Source organism: Bufo bufo, chromosome 1 (genome assembly GCF_905171765.1).
Source record: "Bufo bufo chromosome 1, aBufBuf1.1, whole genome shotgun sequence".
Classification (NCBI taxonomy): Eukaryota; Metazoa; Chordata; class Amphibia; order Anura; family Bufonidae; genus Bufo; species Bufo bufo.
The window spans coordinates 455499001-455524669 of record NC_053389.1 but is presented as its reverse complement, the minus strand read 5'-3'; the positions used below and the strand labels follow the sequence as shown (position 1 = coordinate 455524669).

General features: G+C 41.4%; 1 protein-coding gene across 2 annotated transcripts in view; it reads right to left on the bottom strand.

Annotated features, from left to right (window-relative positions):
* The window catches only part of METTL25 (methyltransferase like 25), a 280093-nt gene that overhangs the window by 138585 nt on the left and 115839 nt on the right, over window positions 1-25669 (bottom strand). For both annotated transcript variants that reach the window (XM_040408511.1, XM_040408516.1), the window contains exons 5-6: window positions 19652-20251; window positions 18280-18427 (exon numbers count right to left, since the gene is read on the bottom strand). In XM_040408511.1, the coding sequence (XP_040264445.1) occupies window positions 18280-18427; window positions 19652-20251 (748 nt within the window). The remainder of the gene's footprint in view (window positions 1-18279; window positions 18428-19651; window positions 20252-25669) is intronic.

Here is a 25669-nt window from a genome sequence, read left to right as displayed (position 1 = left end):
GAAGTATAAATCAAAACCTCAAGTGAAGACTGCATTAATCTGCTGCAAATTATACTATATGACCCTTGGAGATCCAACAAAAACTTCTGCAGAGATAAAGCCTCTCCTAATGACAGAAGGTTCTAGCCCTCATCCAACATATAAAACCTCAGGCTTTATTAGGACAAGAGGCAGAGGAAGCGGAATCATGTTTCGGACCAGCACATGTGATCATTCCTCATAGTGTAAAGCTTCACTGCCATAAAAACTCTCCTGCTGATCACCATTGCCCCTTAACGGAATACAAAAACAATATAAACGCATTGTTCATTAGTTATATGCCTTTTCTCCTATAAATGTCCCCTGGATGAGGCTGGTGCTGCGTTATCAATACATACTATTAGCATTTCTACGTAATGAGGATAACTATGCTGGTCTCTCCAGAAGACCCTATTTAGGATTTTGTAACCAAGTTTAGACTGTGTCTGTTGCTAGGTAATAGTCCAAATCTTTGCAGGTACTGCCGGGATTTTTTTTTTGTATGGATACAAGGGGCATAACTCCCACTATTTATATTATCTTTAATAAAATGTAGTTTTTTAAAATCAGCAATATTTCATACCAAACATTTCAGAGAAGGGCAACTAAAGTAATAACTGGAATGGGGCAACTACAGTACCCAGAAAGATTATCAAAATTAGGGTTATTACTTTAGAAAAAAGACGACTGAGGGGAGATCTAATTACTATGTATAAATATATCAGGGGTCAGTACAGAGATCTATCCCATCATCTAATTATCCCCAGGACTGTGACTGTGACGAGGGGACATCCTCTGCATCTGGAGGAAAGAAGGTTTGTACACAAACATAGAAAAGGATTCTTTACGGTAAGAGCAGTGAGACTATGGAACTCTCTGCCTGAGGAGGTGGTGATGGTGAGTACAATAAAGGAATTCAAGAGGGGCCTGGATGTATTTCTGGAGCGTAATAATATTACAGGCTATAGCTACTAGAGAGGGGTCGTTGATCCAGGGAGTTATTCTGATTGCCTGATTGGACTCGGGAAGGAATTTTTCCCCCTAATATGAGGAAAATTGGCTTCTACCTCACAGTTTTCTTTTTTGCCTTCCTCTGGATGAACTTGCAGGATAACAGGCTGAACTGGATGGACAAATGTCTTTTTTCATCCTTATAAACTATGTTACTATGTAACATAGGCAACCCAAAGTAATAATCCCAAAAATACTGCACCTTTACATTCTGCAGATGCGCCTATGTAGTCTGATAAAGTTTCACGCCAAAATAACCTAGCTTCTAACCACCATAATGTGTGTCTGTACCACCGAGCTGCATCTTGTTGTCACTATAGTGCTCTGAGGTTGCCAAATGGAATGTGACTTACATGTAAATCACTTGGTTATGGAATCAAACTGAATGAAGACACGTGGCTAGCACTTCAATTATACACTTTTTTTGTCTTGGCTAGGCAGAATATAGAAAAACATTTTTTTAGAATTACAATACACTTCTGAAATCTCTGCTACTAGGGGTCTCCCTTCTAGCAAGGAAGTTCACTGTCTGGCTCCTGAGCTCAGTGCAGAGGCCCCTTCCCTCCCAGGGTTCAGAGCTTGAACACTGCAGAATGCTCAGCACCTGCTGTTTTCTGTGCATGGCAACCACATCTTCCCTCCAGGAAACAGTAAGAGCATTTCCTATTCCAGTCATAGTAGAATTAATTTACGAAGTGTTTGTGTGCCTCTGCATGTGTTGGTTTTATCTTGTTTATTAGACAGCATCCCTCATTGGACGGATTCTGCATCAGTTTATATAGTTCTTGCCCCATCTTCACTGCAGTGCCCTTGTGTTCTAGATCTTCCCCCTCAAACTCTCTCTCTCCCCCTCCCCCATAAACTGTCTTCTGTGACTTGCAATTATTTTCCCCTCTCTATGCTGTCATGTTAAAGAGGACCTTTCACCTGTATAAACGATGTTAACTGAGTATGCTGCCATATAGAGCGGCGCCCAGGGATCTCACTGCACTTACTATTATCCCCGGGCGCCGCTCCGTTCTCCCGTTATAGGCTCCGGTACCTTTGCTTCTTAAGTTATAGTAGGCGGGTCTTCTCTTGTCCTGTGGGCGTCTCCTTCTCCTAGGCTGCAGCGCTGGCCAATCGCAGCGCACAGCTCACAGCCTGGGAGAAAAAAACCTCCCAGGCTGTGAGCTGTGCGCTGCGATTGGCCAGCGCTGCAGCCTAGGAGAAGGAGACAGGACAAGAGAAGACCCGCCTACTATAACTTAAGAAGCAAAGGTACCGGAGCCTATAACGGGAGAACGGAGCGGCGCCCGGGGATAATAGTAAGTGCAGTGAGATCCCCGGGCGCCTCTCTATATGGCAGCATACTCAGTTAACATCGTTTATACAGGTGAAAGGTCCTCTTTAATGTGTATTCTGGTCAGTGGCCCGAAGAAGCGAGGTAGAGAGAAACGGCCGTCGCCGCTTGGAGTTCTGTGTAAGAGTAAGTCCGCCCCAGCCCTACTTTTTGTACTTGTTTTTGTATGAAGAATAAAGGAACCGACTACAGCAGTGGTTAGTGCCGCCCTCCTTTCTTTACTTATCATCTTTGGATCTGATGCACTAATATTATAGACTGAGCACCACGTATGCTGTGTACATGACAAGGCACATAGGTAGCCATGTGGGAGAGACATTGAGCAGTGCCGCCCCATTTCATGCTTTCTATGGATTGTAATGTGTTTTCTTAGTCCTAGATCTGTGTGCTGTGAACATAAATTGTCTCTTACACTCCATGTGGGTGGAGGATAGGGTCAAGGATTAGGATAGGGCTCACTGGTGACTGGCCTAGAAGTATGAGAAAGGAAGTCTAGAGCAGTATAGTACTGGAACACTGTCTGTATGTGGAAACACCCCCAGGCTTGCAGAGAACTGGTGGATGCAGGAGCAGCGCAATAGGGCAGTTAAAAGTGAATGGAATCCTCTCACTGTCCCCAGCAAAAGCAGAAGTTAATTTCTATGAAGTTCTAAAACTCAGTTACCCTTTAAGTTAGGCTCTAATATGCAATCAGGGTCCAGCCAGATGCTTTCTAAAGCAAAATAGCAAATTATAGTGGAATCGGGTTATAACAAAATTACCAAAGTGCCCACAAATCTAAAAAAAATTATGAAAGATCATATGCTTACCACTTAATCCACTCCTCTTCCCTTCCATCTCTGCTATTCTAGTTGCAGGCTACAGCGGTGATGGCTTTTTATACAGCACATGACCACTACAGCCAATCACTAGCCTCAGCAGCATATGGCATGAGACTGCTGAGGCCAGTGACTGGTCATATACTGCTACATCACCACTGCAGTCTGTAAACAGAAACTGGAGGACTGGAGTCGCCACAGGGGATGAAGTTGAAAGTATATTGAGCAGATTTACTAATGCTATCTGAAAGTAAGAAAGTGTAAAGTAAAGTCAGACTTAAATTGCACCATATTTATCAGACTGACGGATGCTGGTTGATTAATCTGTTTCACCTTTAGAATGTATAGATTAAGTTTATGCCACATACAAGATGGCTTTGTTTCACAGGGTTTTTTTTTGCCCACAGGTTTTTTATGTTTGTTTTTTTTTGCCTTCCTCTGGATCAACTTGCAGGATGACAGACCGAACTGGATGGACAAATGTCTTTTTTTGGCCTTATGTACTATGTTACTATGATTTACTCTAAAAATGCACAAATGTTAAGCAATACCCCTTTCCAGTGAGGCCACAAGCTCTGCATTATGCCACACCTACTGTCGAGCAAGGCGTAAGTATGTTAAAACTGTGTCTAAAACACCTGATAAATGCAGTGCAAAACATGTATGCCAGCTTATTGGCGCAAACTACATAAAAAAAACTGGTGCATTTTTAATGGTAAATCAGCCCCATTATCTTTTATTATTTTATTAGACTTGGGGGCATCAGGGGGGATGTTTGCTATAACTTAGACCACCCCTTTAAAGGGAACCTGTAACACTGAATATGATGTCTGAGCTTCAGGCAGCATGTTATAGAGCAGTAGGAGCTGAGCAATTTGATATATAGCTTTGTGGGAAAAAATTCTATATAACTTGTCATTTATACATCTAATTCCTGCTCGTTCTGGGCTTTGAGGTCAAGGAGGAGGTCTTATCAGTGATGACTATGTATACAGAGATAGCTATCAATCACTGATAGGACCTCCTCCTTGACTTCAAAGCCCAAAATAAGCTTTAAATGAATGAAATACAAATTAGAATGAATATTTTCCCCTAAAACTGTACATTCATCTGCTCAGTTCCTCCATGCTGCATGTAGCTTATACTGAATTTTCATGGTGAAAGATTCCCTTTAAGAAGCAAAGAAAAAATGGAACTAGGTTTAAAAATAGGAAATGCCAGAACCCAGCTTTTAAGACTAAGGCAAATCTTAGGTGAAGATATAAGAAAATTATTTTTACAAAAGCCTAACAAACATCAGCAATACTTTATATTATTGACATAATCTTTTTTTAGTACAAAGTAATCTAGACAAAGTATCATTTTTAAAAACAATATATTACAAAAGTTGGCCAAAGACATTCTTCTGAGAAGTATGCATAAATATTAGTAAGCCACCAGTGCTCCAAATGGCATCATGGAAACGACAAGCTAATGTAGAACATGCTGCAAAAGTGATGTTCCCAAATGCTTCATATTAAACAATTAAGACTGCCATGACATTCCTTCTGTCTGATACACTGCCAGATTCTTTGGCGGCAAATTCCCATAATTGTGTAATGCAGTGTTATTTATGAGGCTTCCATATGTGAAGTGAGGACTCTCAGCCCATAGCGAAGCAACAATGCTGTATGCAGGAGAACGGCAGTGTGAAAATATACAACTGCACTGATTTAATGAGGTCAAAATAAAAGGGAGAACGGCGAAAATTGTAAGTCTATTTCTACCCACTTGTGGGCAAAGACAGCACAGAGCAAAGAACAAGGAAGGGCCAAGAGTTTAGAAAACGCAGAAGTGACTGAAGATCAGATGCAGCTGTCAATGTGAGGTCATTGTAGAATGCCTGCCCGAGAGGACAGAAAAAATGCTATTAATCAAATACACATTGGCAGACGTGACTACAGTGTAAGGGAACTAACAAACTCTCACAGCTCATGTACATCGAAATGGCCAAGGCTCGAAAAGGTCAAATTAAAGGAGGTGTCCCAAGAATTACGCAGCTGTCTCTTGCTGTCCCAAAGATGAGTAATGGGACCCCCACAGATCTCATCTTAGGACAACCCTTTTAAGTCACCATTGGTGTGGTCCTTCACCATATTATGTGAAATCACACATGAAACTTTCTGAAGCAACTATTAACTAGTAGGAATGATTGCAAACTATAGAGTAAAATCTAAAGTATTCTTGTCATAGAGTCCCGTCCTGCAAATATGATCTGACTACTTGAACTGCACCCACTAAACGTCCCTGCCATTTATCAATGCTGAGAAAAGTTTTCAAACAGTCAGTGGTGACATAGGAAGCAATACTGATTTTTATAGGAATTAATGTAGGACTTATGTTTATATAACCTTGCTTTACTACACACTTTTAATGCTAATTACTGCTATCGGCCAGCCTATTTAGTTTCCATATTGCCAGGATAGGCCATCCCTATGTGATTGGTGGGCGTCTGACTGCCAGGACCCCTTAACCACCTAACCGTTTTCCCCGAGTCCAGCTCCGTCAGTGGGAAAAGTAGCTAACTGTTCTGCCAGAGCTGGGCTTGGGGAGAAAATGGAGGGGGGGGGCGGGGCCTGAATAGTAGCAGCTAGAAACATGCAACTGGTCTTGTTTGAAAGCTGACATTCCAGGTTATCATATAAGATATATAAAATGACAGGAGAAATCACTGTTAGAAATCGGGATGCAGTGAATGCAGCTGAAAGTGAAAATAAAAACAGATTTTACCCGCGATTATTTCCGACTCGATTTCTATCAGTGATATCTTCCCCTGTACTGAACATATTGCTGTCATTCTGGTATTGTCTGAAAGCTTGGAATGCCCATACCGTATCTCTAGCTGGTACCAAACCAGAGATATGAGCAGTTAAAGCAGCCTGGAGGAGAATGAGGGAGCAGCTGACAGGCTACAGGAGGAGAGAAAAAAACTGTAAAAAAAATATATATAAATGTGGTATTATCATCAAGTTACTTTATTTTTACCAAACAGTGAACACCATAAAAAAATTCCACTAAATAATGTGAAAATTGCAGTTTTTTTTATCTTTCCCCATAAAAATAAAATAATATTATTTAATACACTATATAACCCAAAATGGTTCCTAAAAAACCTACAACTAATCCCGCTAAATAAAAAAATAATTTAGCAGAAATTTTAACCCCCCACCTTTCCTCTCTGACCACCATGAATGGTCTGACTGAAAAAGTCTAGCACAACAGTTTTCTTCGCTAAAAATTCAAAAAAGGCCAAATGGGTACATAGAGTAATTACAAAAAACTTTAGAAGACCACCTTTTTTTTAATAAAAAGAAAACATGGAATATTCACATATTGGCTGTTAATTTGTGATTTAAAAAATTGGACGGAATTGTCCTGGAACATTAAAGCTACAGAAAAATATGGCTGCTTCTTTTCAAACCAGAACCACTCTTGGTTCATCCCCACTCAATTTCAGTCATTAATTTCTCTCAGTCATTAACATCAATTCCACAGGTACAGCATTATATAACAAACCAATACACAGAGAAGGTTGGAAAACAAAGCGTCAAGGACATAGGTAGATTTACAAAGAAATTCTGAATAAAACCTCAATCGACACAAGAAATATTTAGAAAGTGCAATCATTTCTTTTCATTTCCCCAGGTCACAATTACATTAAACCATGCGGCACTTGCTACAGCAATCTGCAATAACCATTCTATAAGGATTTAGGTTGCTTATTCTCTTTAGTAACCAATTTGCCTTCAACCACTGTTCGCTACTTCCAATAAAAGTCTTCTGTGTAATTCACAAGACTGGGCCTCTTTTTTAATTTCCTCCAGTGTTTCTTTTACTATGGTTACATTACAATTTTGGACAACATCAGAAAAATCTCTTTTATTGCAAAAAAAAAATATTAAAAAAATTTGAGGATAATGATAAAAAAAAATTCAAGGCTACTATACAGCGCTGCATCCTTTAACCCTAGGAACAATCTTATAAAACCAAACTAAAGAGCATTTATTCTACAAAAAAAAAAAAAATTTTAATTTAAGTTTCATCAAATATTTCTCAGCTATATCTTCAGAGAAAGTAAGACGATAATGAAAATGTCCTCCAAAGTAGCATCTAAAAGGGTTGTCAGCTTTACCAGAATCCTGCATCTACATGGTCATCCATTCATCATATAGTACATATAACAAAATGTAATCTTACCTATAAGCTTTACAAACTACATAAGCTCCTTGCGCACCTTAATGTGCTGTGTATGTCACAGGTGCAAAAGGAGAGTATGAATACATCAGGGGTACTGGCTGTGTTATCTCCAGCCTAGAAAAGGGTTAATAAAGGTTGAAAAACCAAAATAAAAACAATAAAAAAATAAAAACTGCAGCTTGTCACACACAAAAAAAAAAAAAGCTTGCACACAGCACCACTGAATGAAATTTTTTTTTTTTTATGGGTGTCAAAACATGGTGACATAAAGCAATTATTAATTTTTTTAAAAGTAGTTAACCATAACCAAAACAATTATAAATCTGGTGTTTCCGTAATCATACTGACCCGCAAATAAAAGTTTGGAATTAAAGTAGTTGCCCAGTTTATATTACTAGCTGCACATGGGATGCAGCTAGCAATAAGCTTTATTAAATTATTAGCACTGATTTCCAAGTTTAATATTAAGAGGGGTTCTCTGAGAATTATTGAAAATGGCCGCCAGAAACCTGTCCTAGAATGTGAGCAGCACTGATTGCCTCCACTTGCAGCGTTGCCTAGGGGGGTGAAGGAGCGGGGTCTCATTGCACACTACGCTCTGACATTTGCATATATTTCATACTGGTGAGTTTTCCTATCGGGTTGCTCATTCATGATGGAATATCATAGGCAGAATCGCACCCCTCTCACTCCCCTAGACAGTTCTTCAAGTGTTGCTAACAGTCCTACTCATATTCTAGGACAGGTTGCTTGCGGTCATTTTAAATCATTCTCAAAGGACCCCTTTAATATGTGCCTGCGCTGCGCTGGGAATATGGTCACTGATGGAGGATTCATTCACTTACTGGAGACAGACAGGGGAACTAGCACGTGGGGTCCCATTCACAAAGGAGCTAAACAGGCCCTGGGCCACGTGACTGATGGCTGTGACGTCACTGGCCTATGATTAACAGCAAGAAGGCCACAGTAGTGCTGGAGCCTTCTCAAACAGCTAATCAGCAGGGTCCCCGGGTGTCGGACTCCCACCGATCACCAACTTTAATAAATATCTTAAGGGGTGTAGTTTCCAAAATAGTGTTACTTCTCAGGAGTTCTATTTATTATTTCACCGCAAAGCCTCTACAGTTGTCAGCACAAAATGCATAAATAACCACATCGGGCCTCATATTCACACAGTGATCTTTTACTCCTAAGCCCTGTTGTATGTTCAGTCAAAAGATTAGGGGCACATGTAGGGTGTTTTTTTAAAAACCAGTAAGCACCGTATAATGATAAAAAGAGGACTTGCTTTCCACACATATGTGCTGGGCACAACATATTGGGCACTCAAATGACATATCTGTGGAAAAATTGCAATTTTCACTTTGCTGTGCATTAAAGGGGTTGTCTCACTTCAGCAAATGGCATTTATTATGTAGAGGGAGTTAATACAAGGCACTTACTAATGTATTGTTACTATCCATATTGCTTTTTTTACTGACTAGATTCATTTTTCCATCCCATTATACACTGCTCGTTTCCATGGTTACGACCACCCTGCAATCCATCAGTGGTGGTCGTGCTTGCAAACTATAGGAAAAAGCGCAGGCCTCTCTGGCAGCAATGATCATGGCAGCGCACATAGGCTTGTGCTTTTTTCCTATGATCATGAAAATTAAACATTTGAGGCTAAATCTAAATATAATTGAAATAAAATGTAATTTTTCAATTCATATCCGAATCTTAAACAATTCTTTGAAACACCTGTGGGGTCAGGCTAATCATTATACCCCTAAGTGAAGTCCTTGAAGGGTTTAATTAAAAAAAAATACTGTAACGTTTGGGGGTTTTACACTGTACTGTATTGGTACATCAGGGGATCTGCAAATTGTGACATGACACCTGAGAACTAGTCCAGTGAAATCTTCCTTTCAAAAGTCAAATGGTACTCCTTTCCTTCTGAGCCCTGCGATGTGCCCATACAGCAGTTTACGACCACATATGGGATGTTACCGTTTTCAGAAGAAATTGGGTAACCAATTGTAGTGTGTTTTTCTCCTGTTACCCCTTGTAAAAAAAAATAATAATTATGGCTAAAGCAACATTTTATTGGACTAAATGAAATTTTTCATTTTCACAGCCAAGTGTCTAAATTCTATGAAACGTCTGTTTGGTGAAAACGCTCACTACACCCCTCAAAAAAGTATTTGAGGGGTGTAGTTTCCATAATGGGGTCACTTTTGGAGTGATTAAACTGGAGGGGTACTTTAAGGTCTCTTCAAGTGCAACTTCGCATCCAAAAAACATTCCAGCAACATCTCTCCTCCATAAACCATACGGTTCTTATGCACTACCATATGCCAGGGTTAAAAAAAGGTTTTAAAATCAGTTTTGAATAATTTGAGGATTGTCATTTCTAAAAAAGAGGGTCATTTACTGGTGGTTTCTATTATGTAAGCCCCTCAAAATCACTTCAAAACGTAATTGGTCCCTTAAAAGTCAATTACTTGAAAATTAAAAAAATTGATGTTAACAGAAAGTAGACATATAAAAAATGGCATTGCTTCCATCATGGAAGCATCCACACACTAGGATCGGGGAACAGTAAGTGTATCACTACTAGCGCTGGTATTACTCACCGCTCCATGGTCTTCTCTGGGCGCCATGCTGTGTCCTGACAGTGTACAGCGTCAGAACGTACTGAGCACGCACTATGACCTGGCGCTGTGCTACATCAGGTCACAGTTCAGTGCAGCAAAAAGAGCACCCAAGTGGCGGCGACGTACGGAGCAGGAAAGGTAAGTTGTTTTATATTTTTTGAAGATTAGTGGTCTGATCTGAGGTATGATGAAAATTGGGGGTTCTGAATAGGGGTATGATGAAGATGGGGGGGGGTCTGATCTGAGGTCTAATGGAGATTGGGGATCTGATCTGAGGTCTAATAGAGATTGGGGATCTGATCTGACGTCTGATGAAAAACATATTTTTCGCTTCTTATAGTCCGGTGCGTCTTACAGAGCCAAAAATACGGTATTGGTAAGGTACCAGTATCTGTCTTAAAAGCAGACAAATTCAAATTTAGAAATTTACAAATTTTTCTACATTTTCTATAAATTTAGTTTTGTTTTTTTAAGGTAAGATATCAACCAACATTTCCCATTAATGTGAGATACAATGTGTCAAGAAAAAAAAACTAATCTCAGAACAGCTTGGATAAGTAAAAGTGTTTCAAAGTTATTACTGTATAAAATGACATGTCAGATTTGCTAAATTTCTTTGGATCCTGAAGGTGAACACTGGCTGGGTCCTGAAGGGATTAATAAATGTCTGTCACATATGCAATATTTATTTATTTACTTGCTTATATAGTGTCAACATATCCCACAGCGCTTTACACACATTATCATCACTCTTAGGGCTCATGCATACGACCGTGTGCTGGCGGGGCCCATTCTGTGGACCGTAAATTACGGTCCGCAATGCACGGGCACCGACCACGGGGCAGCCGCATGCGGATCGCAGACCCATTCACTTTAATGCATGCACAACTTTTTTTGCGGTGCGGTGGCACGGCCAGAAACACCACGGAAGCACTCCGTAGTGCTTCCGTGAGGTTCTGATCCGCGCTTCCGCGGACCCATTCACTTTAATGCATGCACAACTTTTTTTGCGGTGCGGTGGCACGGCCAGAAACACCACGGAAGCACTCCGTAGTGCTTCCGTGAGGTTCTGATCCGCGCTTACGCACTGCATCTCCGGTTTTGCGGACCCATTCAAGTGAATGCGGGATGCACACGGCCGGTGCCTCGTCTATTGCGGACCTCGTGTGTGCATTAGCTCTTAGTTGCAGGTGCTGTGTTTCTCAGCATGCAAAAGCCAGATGTCAAAAAGATTTTTCTGAAGGCACTCTTATACAAGTAAGGTTTGGCCAAACACAATGGGGGTATTTCCCATAGCTCTTTGCCAGTTCTCTGGTGTAGAAAAGTCAACATTTTGTGTGTCATTTTACAACAAAATTTGTGATTTTTTTTGCATTTTCTGATAAGTCGGCGGGAGGAAGTGGGCCACAAGGGGGAGCTCCACGGTCCAAAAAAATAAACTGGCGCACATTATACTAGAAATCTACTCCAGCTCCTGGTTAGAGTAGATTTAAGTTCTTGCACATGGACAGCGGACAACGCGACAAATTTATTAAGAGACGTGCTCCTCTTAATAAACTTGTATGGATCGTCCTTTGGAGGGGTTTTTATTAAAACTGATGTGCGAAATGCTGGTCTTTGTAAATGGCCCCCAGTGTGTCCTTCCAATAGAGGTAAGAAGGCATATCTGATAGTTCTTCAAACGAAACCAAGAACCTTATAAGTACAAGTTTAACCTGTTACATCTTTGGTTACTGTGATGGCAGACGTGAAGGCACTGTCTGTGGGACCTACACGCATTAGACTATTGGTGAATCCTGTAAACAATTGACAGGGTCTGCCCACTAAAGAAATAATATCTCACAGCACTGTGACTATTATACTGTGCACACTCCAAACTAAAAGGGAAACAAATATCTGCCTGAAGGGATACCGATGTGATTAATCTTCTAAAAAAGGCTAAAAAGAAATGAAGCCAAACTCCACTTTACATTCTAATCCAAAGCCAAAACATTTACCAGACTGTAAACCACACAACAGTATGCAAATACAACAAAATATCCAGTTTTCAGTCTGGATAGCAGCGTGATAAAGTGGATGTCAAGAGGACAGTCAATACAATGAATTAGATAAGATGCATCACCAATGTCAATCAATAGAGTTTACTTAGACTAAAACAACACAAATATCTCAATACATCAAAAAGCTTAGTGTAAATGAACAGCTCCGTGTGTCACAGGAAAGATGATTAAAGCAGAAATAGAAAACTGCTCTGCACAATCATTTTTAACACACAGGTTACACAACAGAATCTAACCCTAAGGGCTCATGCACACTAACGTATTTTCTTTCCGCTTCCGTTCCGGTATTTTTTTTGCGGAGACCGTATGTGGAACCATTCACTTCAATGGAGCTGTAGAAAATACAGAAGTTACTCCGTGTGCATTCCGTTTCCGTTTGTCCGCAAGGTCGTTCCGCAAAAAAGTAGTGCATGTCTTATTATTGTCCGCAAAGCACGGTCCGAGGCCCCATTCAAGTCAATGGGTCCGCAAAAAATACGGAAAACACGTGGAACACATCCGTATGTCATCCGTATTCTGCGGATGCATACTGCCCAGCCCATATTGCTCATGTGTTTGGTGATTAATAAGTTACTGTTTCTGTATATGATCTGCAAAAATTCGATCAAATACGGAAACCATACGGATATGTTTTGTACAATAATGGAACGGAAGAGGACTTAAATCAGAGAAAAAAAATAAACCTCAGATACGGAACGGATCAGTGAAAAACGGACCACAAAACAACAACGGTCGTGTGCATGAGCCCTAGTGAGTGGCATAATGATAAGGACTAGGGTTGTCCCGATACCACTTTTTTAGGACCGAGTACAAGTACCGATACTTTTTTTCAAGTAGTCACCGATACCGAATACCGATACTTTTTTTAAATGTCATGTGACCGTTTTGGGGGATCTGTGGATCTGTGGATGACGCACTGTCATGTGGGGGATCTGTGGATGGCACTGTTATGGGGGACCTGTGGATGGCACTGTTATGGGGGACCTGTGGATGGCACTGTTATGGGGGATCTGTGGATGGCACTGTTATGGGGGATCTGTGGATGGCACTGTTATGGGGGATCTGTGGATGGCACTGTTATGGGGGATCTGTGGATGGCACTGTTATGGGGGATCTGTGGATGGCACTGTTATGGGGGATCTGTGGATGGCACTGTTATGGGGGATCTGTGGATGGCACTGTTATGGGGGATCTGTGGATGGCGCTGTTATGGGGATCTGTGGATGGCACTGTTATGGGGGATCTGTGGATGGCGCTGTTATGGGGATCTGTGGATGGCACTGTTATGGGGGATCTGTGGATGGCACTGTTATGGGGGATCTGTGGATGGCACTGTTATGGGGATCTGTGGATGGCACTGTTATGGGGGATCTGTGGATGGCGCTGTTATGGGGATCTGTGGATGGCACTGTTATGGGGGATCTGTGGATGGCGCTGTTATGGGGATCTGTGGATGGCACTGTTATGGGGGATCTGTGGATGGCACTGTTATGGGGGATCTGTGGATGGCACTGTTATGGGGATCTGTGGATGGTACTGCTATGGGGTGGGATATCTGTGGATGGCATTGTTATGGGGTGGGGGGATCTGAGGATGGCATTGTTATTTGGTGGGGGATCTGTGGATGGAACTGTTATGGGGAGGATCTGTGGATGACACTGCTATATGTCATCCACAGATCCCCCTCATAACAGTGTCCCCCAATACACCGGGCCCCGCCGCTCACCGAAGTATTTATAAACGTGAATCCTTATCCTGTTGTTAAGTTGAACTAACGCTGCCCTCTCCCATGTTCCCCTGTATCCCCACAGCACTTACTTAAGCTTCCATAGCAGGCAGAGCGGACGGCACCAGTAACGTCACTCACTGACGTCGCGCGCCTGCTCCGCCTGCTTCACTCATAAAGTGGGCGGAGCAGGCGCTCTACGTCAGTGAGTGACGTTACTGGTGCCGTCCGCTCTGCCTGCTATGGAAGCTTAAGTAAGTGCTGTGGGGATACAGGGGAACATGGGAGAGGGCAGCGTTAGTTCAACTTAACAACAGGATAAGGATTCACGTTTATAAATACTTCGGTGAGCGGCGGGGCCCGGTGTAAGAGTACAGTGACTGCACCAGGCCCCGCCCATAGTTACGCCCATAGTATTCTATTTATGTATCGGGGCGGGGTATCGGCGGCTGAGTACCGCCGAGAAAACTCGGAATCGGTCCCGATACCGATACTAGTATCGGTATCGGGACAACCCTAATAAGGACTATGCAATAACTATGTAGGAATCTGGCCCTGTCAATCAAGAAGGAGAGGAAGGAGCTGCAGGGGAAGCAGAAGGAACAAGAATGCACACAGAGGCTTGGTGCACTTAACTGCTCGTCTGCATATGGATTTATCCAGAATTCTCCAGAATTAAGCAACGGATCACTAAGTGAACAGCATTATTACATTTAGCTGAGCTAGCCCTACAAGGCATTGTGCCTGGTTTAACAGTGAATTTCCTTCTGACATTCTCCACTTTAAGACCAATCAAGGTGATAAAGAGATTATCATGGTATTATGTGCATTTTAGGGTCCATTCACACGTCTGTAGAATGGGTCCGCATCCGTTCCGCAAATTGCGGAACGGGTGTGGACCCATTCATTCTCTATGGGGCAGGAATGGATACGGACAGCACACAGTGTGCTGTCCGCATCCGCATTTCCGGAACGCGCCCCCGATCCTCCCGTCCGCGGCTCCGGAAAAAAATAGAACATGTCCGCAATTACGGACAAGAATAGGCAGTTCTATGGGGGTGCCGGCCAGGTGTGTTGCGGATCCACAATTTCCCACAACACTCCAATGATTCTAAACCAAGTGTGTGGCCATATAAACAGAAAACACCCAAAAAGCCACACTACAAAAATGTAAATAAATGTAATATTTATTAAATTCCATATAATAAAAGGTATAATGATACAATCACAGAGATACGGTAAAAGCAGATACCATATAGCAGCATGTGGCAAGTCACACAAAAATATACAGCGATCTATACGCATCAAAGAACACCTGTAAAAGTCCACTAATCAGAGGGGCCCATATCCATCAGTGCACTAATCCTGAAAGTCAGGATGATTTATATAGCTAGGAAAAAACAAAGCAGGCAGGCCCAAGGGCCATATCATATTAGTGCATATTGGATAACCAACCCAGCTATATAAACCACAAAATAAAAGAGACCACAATTTGCGGATCCGCAATACACTACGGACGTGTGAATGGACCCTTACATGAACTAAATACATTTTGTTCTAATTAAACAATTTAATGGCCAATTGTATGTAGCCCCTTTAGTTTACACTGCCAGTAGCCCGCTGACAATGGGACTGCAATGACAACTTCACTTCTGAAGGCGTTTTGTATGTACACTTATGATTGTAAAATGTAATTCATCACATTTTACATCTCTTTAAAAAATGTTCTTTTAAATTTCAGGGGATTGGATGTTCATGCACAGAAATGTGTTGATACATCCCCAGAGTAATCAGTAAGACTATGCTCTCATCGGTGACATGTCTTTCATTTATAATACCCTGTATTCCAGTGTCGTGGCTCCCGTTTTGGTCACTAGACTGCAGAGACTGGCCTCAGCAGTCACAAGTGCAAGAACGGCACATCACCACTGAGGCCAGTGCGTGGCTGGGAGTACAAGACAAACATACTGTTTTTGGATATTTTACCATTAGATCAAGAGTAATGTGAATATGAAAGTTTATTCTGCTCCTGCAAGAGCCCAGTAGAGGGAGCTTCACTGTGAAGTGCTCTCTGCACTGAGCTGCATCACAGCTCCTCCTCGCTGCTCTGAGTGAAAGTTATAGAGGTCTTCTGGCTGGTTGCTTCAGCTGTCACTTACAGTTGAAGGGAGGGGCTGTGACACTACTTAATGCACTAAACAATTCACAATGATGCTCCACCTCCTAGGCACTTGCAGGAGCAAAACCTGGCGTGATAAAATTCATAGTCTCACTACTTCTAACCATAAAAGCACCACAAAAAGTATGTTTGTCTTGCTCTACCCAGTCCTTACCTAGGCTGTCAACAGTTTGGCATGGTCAATATTCGTTGATAGACTCCCTTCAAAAGAGACCTGGAGGGGTAAGACCAGTCAAGGCAAAATAGTTCTGCTTTGGATATTCCTGCAAATTGCAGGTGGATTTAGCTGGCTCTACACAATGAAGGGGTGAAATCCAAGGTGAAAATCTGCAGCATTCCCTCAACAGTAAAGTTATGGCTCTCGGATCGCCACAGAAATGAAAAAAAACTAATTTAACTCTGTCCTCAAGGTCCACAAGAGCTGTATCCTTAAAAAAAAAAAAATGTAGCCTCATTCTATCACACTACAAAAAAATTGCTGTGAAATCGCTGTCCATAGAGAATGCATTGAGTATCTTGAGTAAATTGCTGCAGCCAAGTGAGCATTGCTGGAGTGATCTAATCGGTAGAGATAAAATCACTGTGAAATTGCTGCAGCCAAGTGAGCATTGCTGGAGTCTTCTGATCGGTAGAGCTAAAATCACTGTGAAATCGCTTCAGCCAAGTGAGCATTGCTGGAGTTATCTGATTGGTAGAGATAAAATCACTGTGAAATCACTGCAGCCAGGTTAGCATTGTTGGACAGATCTGATCAGTAGAGATAAAATCACTGTGAAATCCCTGCAGCCAAGTGAGCATTGCTGGAAAGATCTGATCAGTAGAGATAAAATCACTGTGGAATCACTGCAGCCAAGTGAACATTGCTAGAGAGATCTGATCAGTAGAGATAAAATCACTGTAAAATCGCTGCAGCCAAGTGAACATTGCTAGAGAGATCTGATCAGTAGAGATAAAATCACTGTGGAATCACTGCAGCCAGGTGAACATTGCTAGAGAGATCTGATCAGTAGAGATAAAATCACTGTAAAATCGCTGCAGCCAAGTGAGCATTGCTAGAGAGATCTGATCAGTAGAGATAAAATCACTGTAAAATCGCTGCAGCCAAGTGAGCATTGCTGGGGAGATCTGATAAGTATAGATAAAATCACGGTGAAATCGCTGCAGCCAAGTGAACATTGCTAGAGAGATCTGATCAGTAGAGATAAAATCACTGTAAAATCGCTGCAGCCAAGTGAGCATTGCTGGGGAGATCTGATATGTATAGAAAAAATCACTGTGAAATCGCTGCAGCCAAGTGAACATTGCTAGAGAGATCTGATCAGTAGAGATAAAATCACTGTCGAATCGCTGCATCCAAGTGAACATTGCTAGAGAGATCTGATCAGTAGAGATAAAATCACTGTAAAATCGCTGCAGCCAAGTGAGCATTGCTGGGGAGATCTGATAAGTATAGATAAAATCACTGTGAAATCGCTGCAGCCAAGTGAACATTGCTAGAGAGATCTGATCAGTAGAGATAAAATCACTGTGGAATCGCTGCAGCCAAGTGAACATTGCTAGAGAGATCTGATCAGTAGAGATAAAATCACTGTAAAATCGCTGCAGCCAAGTGAGCATTGCTGAACAGATCTGATCGGTAGAGATAAAATCACTGTGAAATCGCTGCAGCCAAGTGAGCATTGCTGGAGTGATCTGATCGGTAGAGATAAAATCACTGTGGAATCGCTGCAGCCAAGTGAGCATTGCTGGAGTTATCTGATCGGTAGAGATAAAATCGCAGTAAAATCACTGTAGACAAGTGAGTAGGTGTCAATTTATTTTCAAATCACTAAATGCTGGGATTTTGTGGCGATTTCCAGGCTGCTTTTGTCCTCCATAGAGAAACATGATTCCTTCCCAAATAAAATATCTGCTTAATCTCTAGCGATTAAGTCACTCCAGCTAATCACTTTTCTGTGGAGATCTAAATTTTCATGGTACTCACTGTATTCCCTATGGATAGCAATTTCACAGTGATATTTTGTAGTGTGATTAAAAAACCTTGGTGCAGCCTCAGCCTTAAAAGGGCTGTGCACTACTAGTTAATTGATCAGGATAGGTCATCAGTGTCAGATCGGTAGGGGTCCGACTTCTGGCAGCCCAGCTAAGGGGCTAAAGACATTCGATGGCAGAATAAATTCATTAAAAGATATTTTGCAGATCTACACCATAACCAAACATTGTTTTTGATCCTGAATATTTTTACTTTACCTTCTTCTAAGTGATCAAACTGTTCTGAAAGGAAATGGTAACAGCAACCGACGCTGCATACGGCTTTAATTTCTGGTTTTGAAATGAAAATCCGCATGGTGTTTGGGGCAAGATCGCCACATGTATGTAGCCCGACCATAATAGATTTCTAGGAGAGAGAAAATAAACACAAAACACTTGTCAGAAGGCACAGCATGCTAAAGACACTACCTGCCTCATTTGTTATGGCGATTGACGAAGTCGCAACACTGAATTGGCGAATGTATTTTTTCTAGAAGTGAGGTAAGCTCAAAGTGTAACTTACCCCTTAAAGGGGTTGTTCAGTGCAAAGATATTTATGACCTATCCTCAGGACAGGTCATCAATATCAGATGAGCAGGGGTCCGACACCTGGCACCACCACCAATCAGCTGTTTGAAGAGCTAGCTGTGGTCGTGCTAGTGCTGCTTCCACTCACAATTACCTGTGCAAAGTCTCATTTGCGGAGACCACTCAGTGTAATTACAACAGCTTGTCCCATTCACTTGAATGTCCAATCAGTTGTAATTACATTGTGCCACCTCAAGAAGCAGGTGCGCTGGCATGACTGGCGCTACCCGTTCAAACACCTGATTGGCAAGGGTGCAGAGAGATCGGATACTGATGACCTATCCTGAGAAAAGCTCATCAATATCTTTGCACTGTACAACCCCCTTAATACACATGCTGCTTTGGGCCTTAAAGGGGTTGTCTGGCTGGACAAAGCTGTTTAGAAAAGGTGCAGAATGGGCTAAAAAATAAATAAAAATTATCGCGTCTCGACACACCAGGAATGGTAATAAATGTCTGGTTAGCCAATCACTGGCTGAGGTAAATCACCATTGCAACCAGTAATTGTCTCAAACTGGCATTTGTTTCCCATTTCCTTTGTGTTGAGCCCGGATCCAACACAAAGCAGAGACCAAATATATGACAATTATAGACAGTAGAGTAGCTTTACAAAAATGTTTAAAAACAGTGTTCAGAGGTGGAGGTTCCTCATCCTAGGGACCGCGGTGTGGTCCCAGAACTTGGACTGTCACCAATATAACATTTATCACCTAACCAGTCAGACTGCCTATAAGCAATGTGCACTGAAAAAGAGGGGAAAAATATCTGCATTTAGAACGTCTTCTAAATCTTCTTCCATAACTTATCGCTACATTGCACAATTATACACGAACGGGAAAGTAAACCTAGCAGCACTCACGGCATATCTAATGGCATTAAAGAAAGCGAAGAACAAAGAAATGTAAACCTCCTGCGCTATGAAATCAATTAGAGCACATTCTCTGGATATCGTGGAGAAATGACAGCTGTTTATATATATGAGGCAAGATGAGAGAAAGATAACCTCTAGATCCGCAATTAGGTCATGAAGCTCAGTGTCAGCAGTGACATAGGATGTGAGGGGTGAATAAACATGGGACTCCGTAAATTTTTTGGCCTTTATGTTCTCCATCTTCCTTTGCTCTTTTTCTTGTTCGCTGAGAACTTTGCTAATGCTTTGTGACATTGAGGGCACTTCAACAGCTCCAGCAGGTAAGATGTCTAAAAATGAAAACGTAGAGTCTGAAGAATTATCCGACTCTGTATTTTCCGTGACTTGATTGCTTTCCTCATTACTAGTCCACTTGGAGTAGTCTGACTCTGAATTGGACAGTCCTGTGCATCGTATAGCACTCCTTCTTTGTCTTGAAATGTCTTGATCAGCAATCACATCTTGAGAAGAGTTCTTCAGCAATAAACCTTCTTTCTTCTGGTCAGATTTCTTTGCCTTTGAAGTGGTTCTGGCATCAGTTTTATAGACTTGCCAATATTTTTTCAATTTCCGGTTTCTCTTGTTGGCTCCATCTGTATTGGTATGAGAAGAGTCAATCCCATAAACTTTTAGGCCATAGTGCATGGATAAATATGAGCTTAAATAACCTTTTCCAGCTCCCAAGTCTATGACCTAGGAAAAAAAAAAAAAAGAAAAAGTGGAAAAGCATAGTAACAAAATCAACAGCGGTGCTGTAACATAATACATAATAGGCTTAGCACAATGCATTTGTGCCATATAATTATATAAAAGTCATAATGTAACAAGAAATCTACAGAGACCATTTATTTTCTGAAATTGTAAGGCTCTGTTCACACAATGTCTATGGTTCTCATCTGGGGTGCATGCCAAGAAATGATCATGTACACCGAACGTATCTATAAACATTTGGCATATCTGACCATTTTTCAGCATGCTGTACTTTTTGAAAAACAAAACAAAAACACATATATTAGAGTTTTTTGGACTGGTGTGCATTGGGCAACATATGCAACTGTAAGCATATGTCCTCAGGTTTTCATTGGGTATATAATGGATCAACCTATATAACGTAGCAGTGGTCGGGTAGCCAAATAAATACTCCAACAGGAAAAAAGTCAAAGCAAAAACGGCATTAACCTCTTCAGGACACATGACATACCGGTACGGCATGTTGTCCTGGTACTTAAGGACACACGACGTACCGGTACGTCATGTATAGTTCAGATCACCGCCGCCCGGCGGGCGGTGAGCGGGACCCGATGCCTGCTCAAATCGTTGAGCAGGCACCTTGGCTAAATGCGCCGGGGGGTCCTGTGACCCCCCCCATGTCGGCGATCGCAGCAAACGGCAGGTCAATTCAGATCAGAAACTTCAAATAACCTTTATTTTAATGTTTAACACCCCCCTGCTGCCGTCTTTGTTATCTGCCGGCAGGCGCAGCTGGGGGGTGTGTGTGGAGAGTGCGGCAGGGAGGGAGAGCGGGCGGTGCTTGGGGGGGCGGGCAGGCATGCGATCATCCGCCCGCCCCCTCTCTCAGGATAGCCGAGCGATTTGCAGAGTTTCACTATGACACTCTGCTTGAAACGCCTGACATCTGTGCTGGAACAGATGCCATGCGTTTAACCCCTTCCATGCCGCGGTCCGTAGGGACCGCTGTATGGAAAAGGTTAAGAGGGAGGGAGCTCCCTCCCTCTCCCATCGGGGGCTGCTGTGCCTTTTCAGCCCCCGATGGGAGAGGGAGGGGCCCCCCTCCCTCCCCATCACCCACTGCTCTGCTGTGGCAGCGAGGTTTTGGTCTGATAAGTACATCTGTGTGACTGGAACTGACCCAGTCTATGGTAATTGTGTTTAAATATGACCATACCAACTGTGGATATTGGAAATTAACCGAATGGAGTACTAGTCTAAAGTGTTGGGAATATAAACTAGTGGAAACTACCTCTAGAGTCAGGAATGGTGAAGGTTTGTCGCAAAGGATGACTATCCTGAAGGGAACCCCACCAAACAGCTGTAAACATGATGAATGTAATCCTCTGTTCCTGTCCATTAGAAATCCTATCCAACAGGATTCGGGGATATATGTGTTAGGAGCATGTGTAAGTGACAAAGATCCCCTAGGCAAATTTAGAATGTTGGTAAGGGAGAAACCTCAAAGTTCAGTTGCATCTTTGGCTCCTACATCCTTACCTATAATTGACATTAAATATTTGGCCAAATTTAAAATATAATGACAAACTGACCTTAGAGACAGGATTTATACAGGAAAGCCCTTTGGTGTTTTCCCTCCAGGATATTGTTCTTACTTAATTCAGATAAAGAAGACAAGTAGTGACTCATAGTTCCTGACAGTTGGTTTATCAACCAAAATGATCAAAACGCAGATATCTGGTGATTGTGTGGAGATTTGTAACTCCGACCCAGGATGCAGGTGGAATGAAGTGGTCAATGTACCCTGATCAAGTCCTGATCGGGTAATAATGCCATTTGTTCTATTCTCACCTCCTGAGTGAGATCAAATCAGAAAACAATGTCCGGTCACGACTAAGGAGGTCACTGCCTACATCTTTTGACTCACGTTTATACATGGATACATGGATGCCATAGGAGTCTGTAGTAGAGTTTCTGATTAATTTAAAGCAAAAAGTCAGATAGTTGCAGGATTCGAGTCATTATTTCCCATAATAAATAAAAAAAAATAATAATAAATTTGATTGGATTAACATATCTATTGTCATCAACAGAGATTTGTGAATTATATCCGTGATGCTGTTAAGGGAATGGTGGAACAACTGAGCTCTTTTCCAGTGATGACTCTACAGAACCGACTGGTCCTTGACAGCAGAAAAAGGATGGGTCTACAGAAACTGCTGCATCTACATTCCGGACAACACTGCCCCTGATGGAAGGATCACCAAGGATCTGAAGAAACTGATGGACTTTATCAAATGAACTAATGGAAAAATTCTGAAATTAATATCATGGCCAGAATAATGTTTTGGGAACTGGTTCAGCGACTACAATGTTATTAGAATTTGGTTTTAACAGGCTGTCATATAGTTCTACATTTTAGGAAAATTGTTTTTGAAAATGTATAATACATCCATGCCCACACTATGTATATGTGCTGTGCCCCTGTCAAAGACAAAGATTATTCCATCCTTAAGTAAATAAAACCTTGTTGATGGTTGCGGGGTAAATAGGACAAGGTGAAGGCAAACCCGAAAAGGAGTTGAGGGGACCTGGTGAAGCAATAAGGAAAGTCCAGCTCTTCGCTGTTTAGGGCGTTTGGGAGAGTACCTCACTTTGCCTGTTCACCTCTGGTCTATTTCCCGCAAAAGGAGGGATTTGTGAGAGAAGGATTTATTATTTTATGCATATATAATTAGAACATTCTGTAGTACACATTTTTGTCCACTAGATGGCCGCAAACCATATGTATGAGAAGGTCAATAAGGGAGGGGGAAGAGGGGATTACATTACAGTTTTCAAATACACCTATAAACTCAGTTGAAGTTGCTGAAACCACTCCTATCAGGTTAAGGAGCCAATAGTCTCTTCTTAAGGAACACCCCTTTTGTGATGTCATGTCTGCTATTTAAGTCAATGTACTGTGAATAAAGGGGCTCTTCTACCATGGCTCAGGGAAGATGAGAAGATGCTTTCATGAAACCACCTAGTGTGTCTGGTCTCATTATAAAGCAGTATGGTGTACACATACTTATTCTTCTAATTGATTTGGCACCACACAAAGAAGAAGGAGAAGCGCATGAATTGCGCTAACACTCTCAGACTATGGAGACACTAAAACATAATTTTTTTTTTGTTTCAAAAATGAAATAATAGTGTAAAAGTTACATAAATAAAAAAAATATACATATTAGATATCACCGCATCCGTGACAACCTTCTCTATAAAAATATTACATGATCTAACCCCTCAGGTGAATACCGAAAAAAAAAAAAATACGGTGTAAAAAAAGCTATTTTTTATCACCTTACATCACAAAAAGTGTAATAGCAAGCGATCAAAAAGTCATACGCACGCCAAAATAGTGCCAATCAAACCGTCATCTCATCCCGCAAAAATCATACCCTACCCAAGATATTTGCCCAAAAACTATGGCTCTCAGACTATGGAGACACTAAAACATGATTTTTTTTGTTTCAAAAATGAAATCATTGTGTAAAACTTACATAAATAAAAAAATAGTATACATATTAGGTATCGCTGCTTCCGTGACAACCTGCTCTATAAAAATATTACATGATCTAACCTGTCAGATGAATGTTGAAAATAAAAATAAAATAAAAACGGTGCCAAAACAGCTATTTCTTGTTACCTTGCCTCACAAAAAGTGTAATATAGAGCAACCAAAAATCATTTATACCCTAAACTAGTACCAACAATACTGCCACCCTATCCCGTAGTTTCTAAAATGGGGTCACTTTTTTGGAGTTTCTACTCTAGGGGTGCATCAGGGGGGCTTCAAATGGGACATGGTGTCACAAAACCGGTCCAGCAAAATCTGCCTTCCAAAACTGTATGGCATTCCTTTCCTTCTGCACCCTGCCATGTGCCCGTACAGCGGTTTACAACCACATATGGGGTGTTTCTGTAAACTACTGAATCAGAGCCAAAAAATATTGAGTTTTGTTTGGCTGTTAACCCTTGCTTTGTAACTGGAAAAAAATTATTAAATGGAAAATCTGCAAAGAAAAGTGAAATTTTGAAATTGTATCTCTATTTTCCATTAAATCTTGTGAAACACCTAAAGGGTTAACAAAGTTTGTAAAATCAGTTTTGAATACCTTGAGGGGTGTAGTTTCTTATATGGGGTCACTTTTATGGAGTTTCTACTCTAGGGGTGCATCAGGGGGCTTCAAATGGGACATGGTGTAAAAAAAAAAACAGTCCAGCAAAATCTCCTTCCAAAAACCATACGGCGCACCTTTCCCTATATGCCCTACTGTGTGCCCGTACAGTAGTTTACATCCACATATGGGGTGTTTCTGCAAATTACAGAATCGGGGCAATAAATATAGCATTTTGTTTGGCTGTTAACCCTTGCTTTGTTACTGGAAAAAATGGATTAAAATGGAAAATTTGCCAAAAAAATCTAAATTCTGAAATGTTATCACCATTTGCCATTAACTCTTGTGGAACACCTAAAGGGTTAACGACGTTTGTAAAATCATTTTTGGGTGGTTTCTATTTATGTAAGCCTCACAAAGTGACTTCAGACTTGAACTGGTCCCTAAAAAGTGGGTTTTTGAAAATTTCTTAAAAATTTCAAGATTTGCTTCTAAATTTCTAAGCCTTGTAACATCCCCCAAAAATAAAATATCATTCCCAAATTGATCCAAACATGAAGTAGACATATGGGGAATGTAAAGTAATAACTATTTTTGTATGTATTACTATGTATTATAGGAGTAGAGAAATTAAAACTTGGAAATTTGCAATTCAGATTTGCAAAAAATGGCCTGGTCCTTAAGGTGAAATAAGGCTGTGTCCTTAAGGGGTTAAAAAAAACACGCAATTAGACTTACCGGTAATTCCGTTTCCTTGAATCCACCATGACGGCCCACATTGAGATTGACCCTTGACCTCTGTAGGGGCAGGAACACCCCTCCACCTCCTCAGTGCTTTACAATTACCCGAAAGGTGGAACAAAAGTAAAAGGATATTGATTCATACCCTTAAACTCCTAAATAATCATCTGCATGTATATGCAACTTATATACAAAAAACATTTTTTTTTTTTGGGAAGGGGAATAGTATGGGCCGTCATGGTGGATTCAAGGAAACGGAATTACCGGTAAGTCTAATTGCGGTTTTTCCATTTCATCCACCATGACGGCCCACATTGAGACATATCAGATAACTAAATGGGTGGGGATATCGCCTGTAAAACCTTCCGGCCGAAAAGAGCTTCATTCGCGTCCGGAAGATTAAGACGATAGTGTCTTACAAAAGTATTAGTGCTAGACCAGGTTGCGGCTTTACAGATCTGGTCCAGCGAGACCCCTCCTTTCTCGGCCCAAGAAGAGGCAGTGGCCCTAGTAGAAT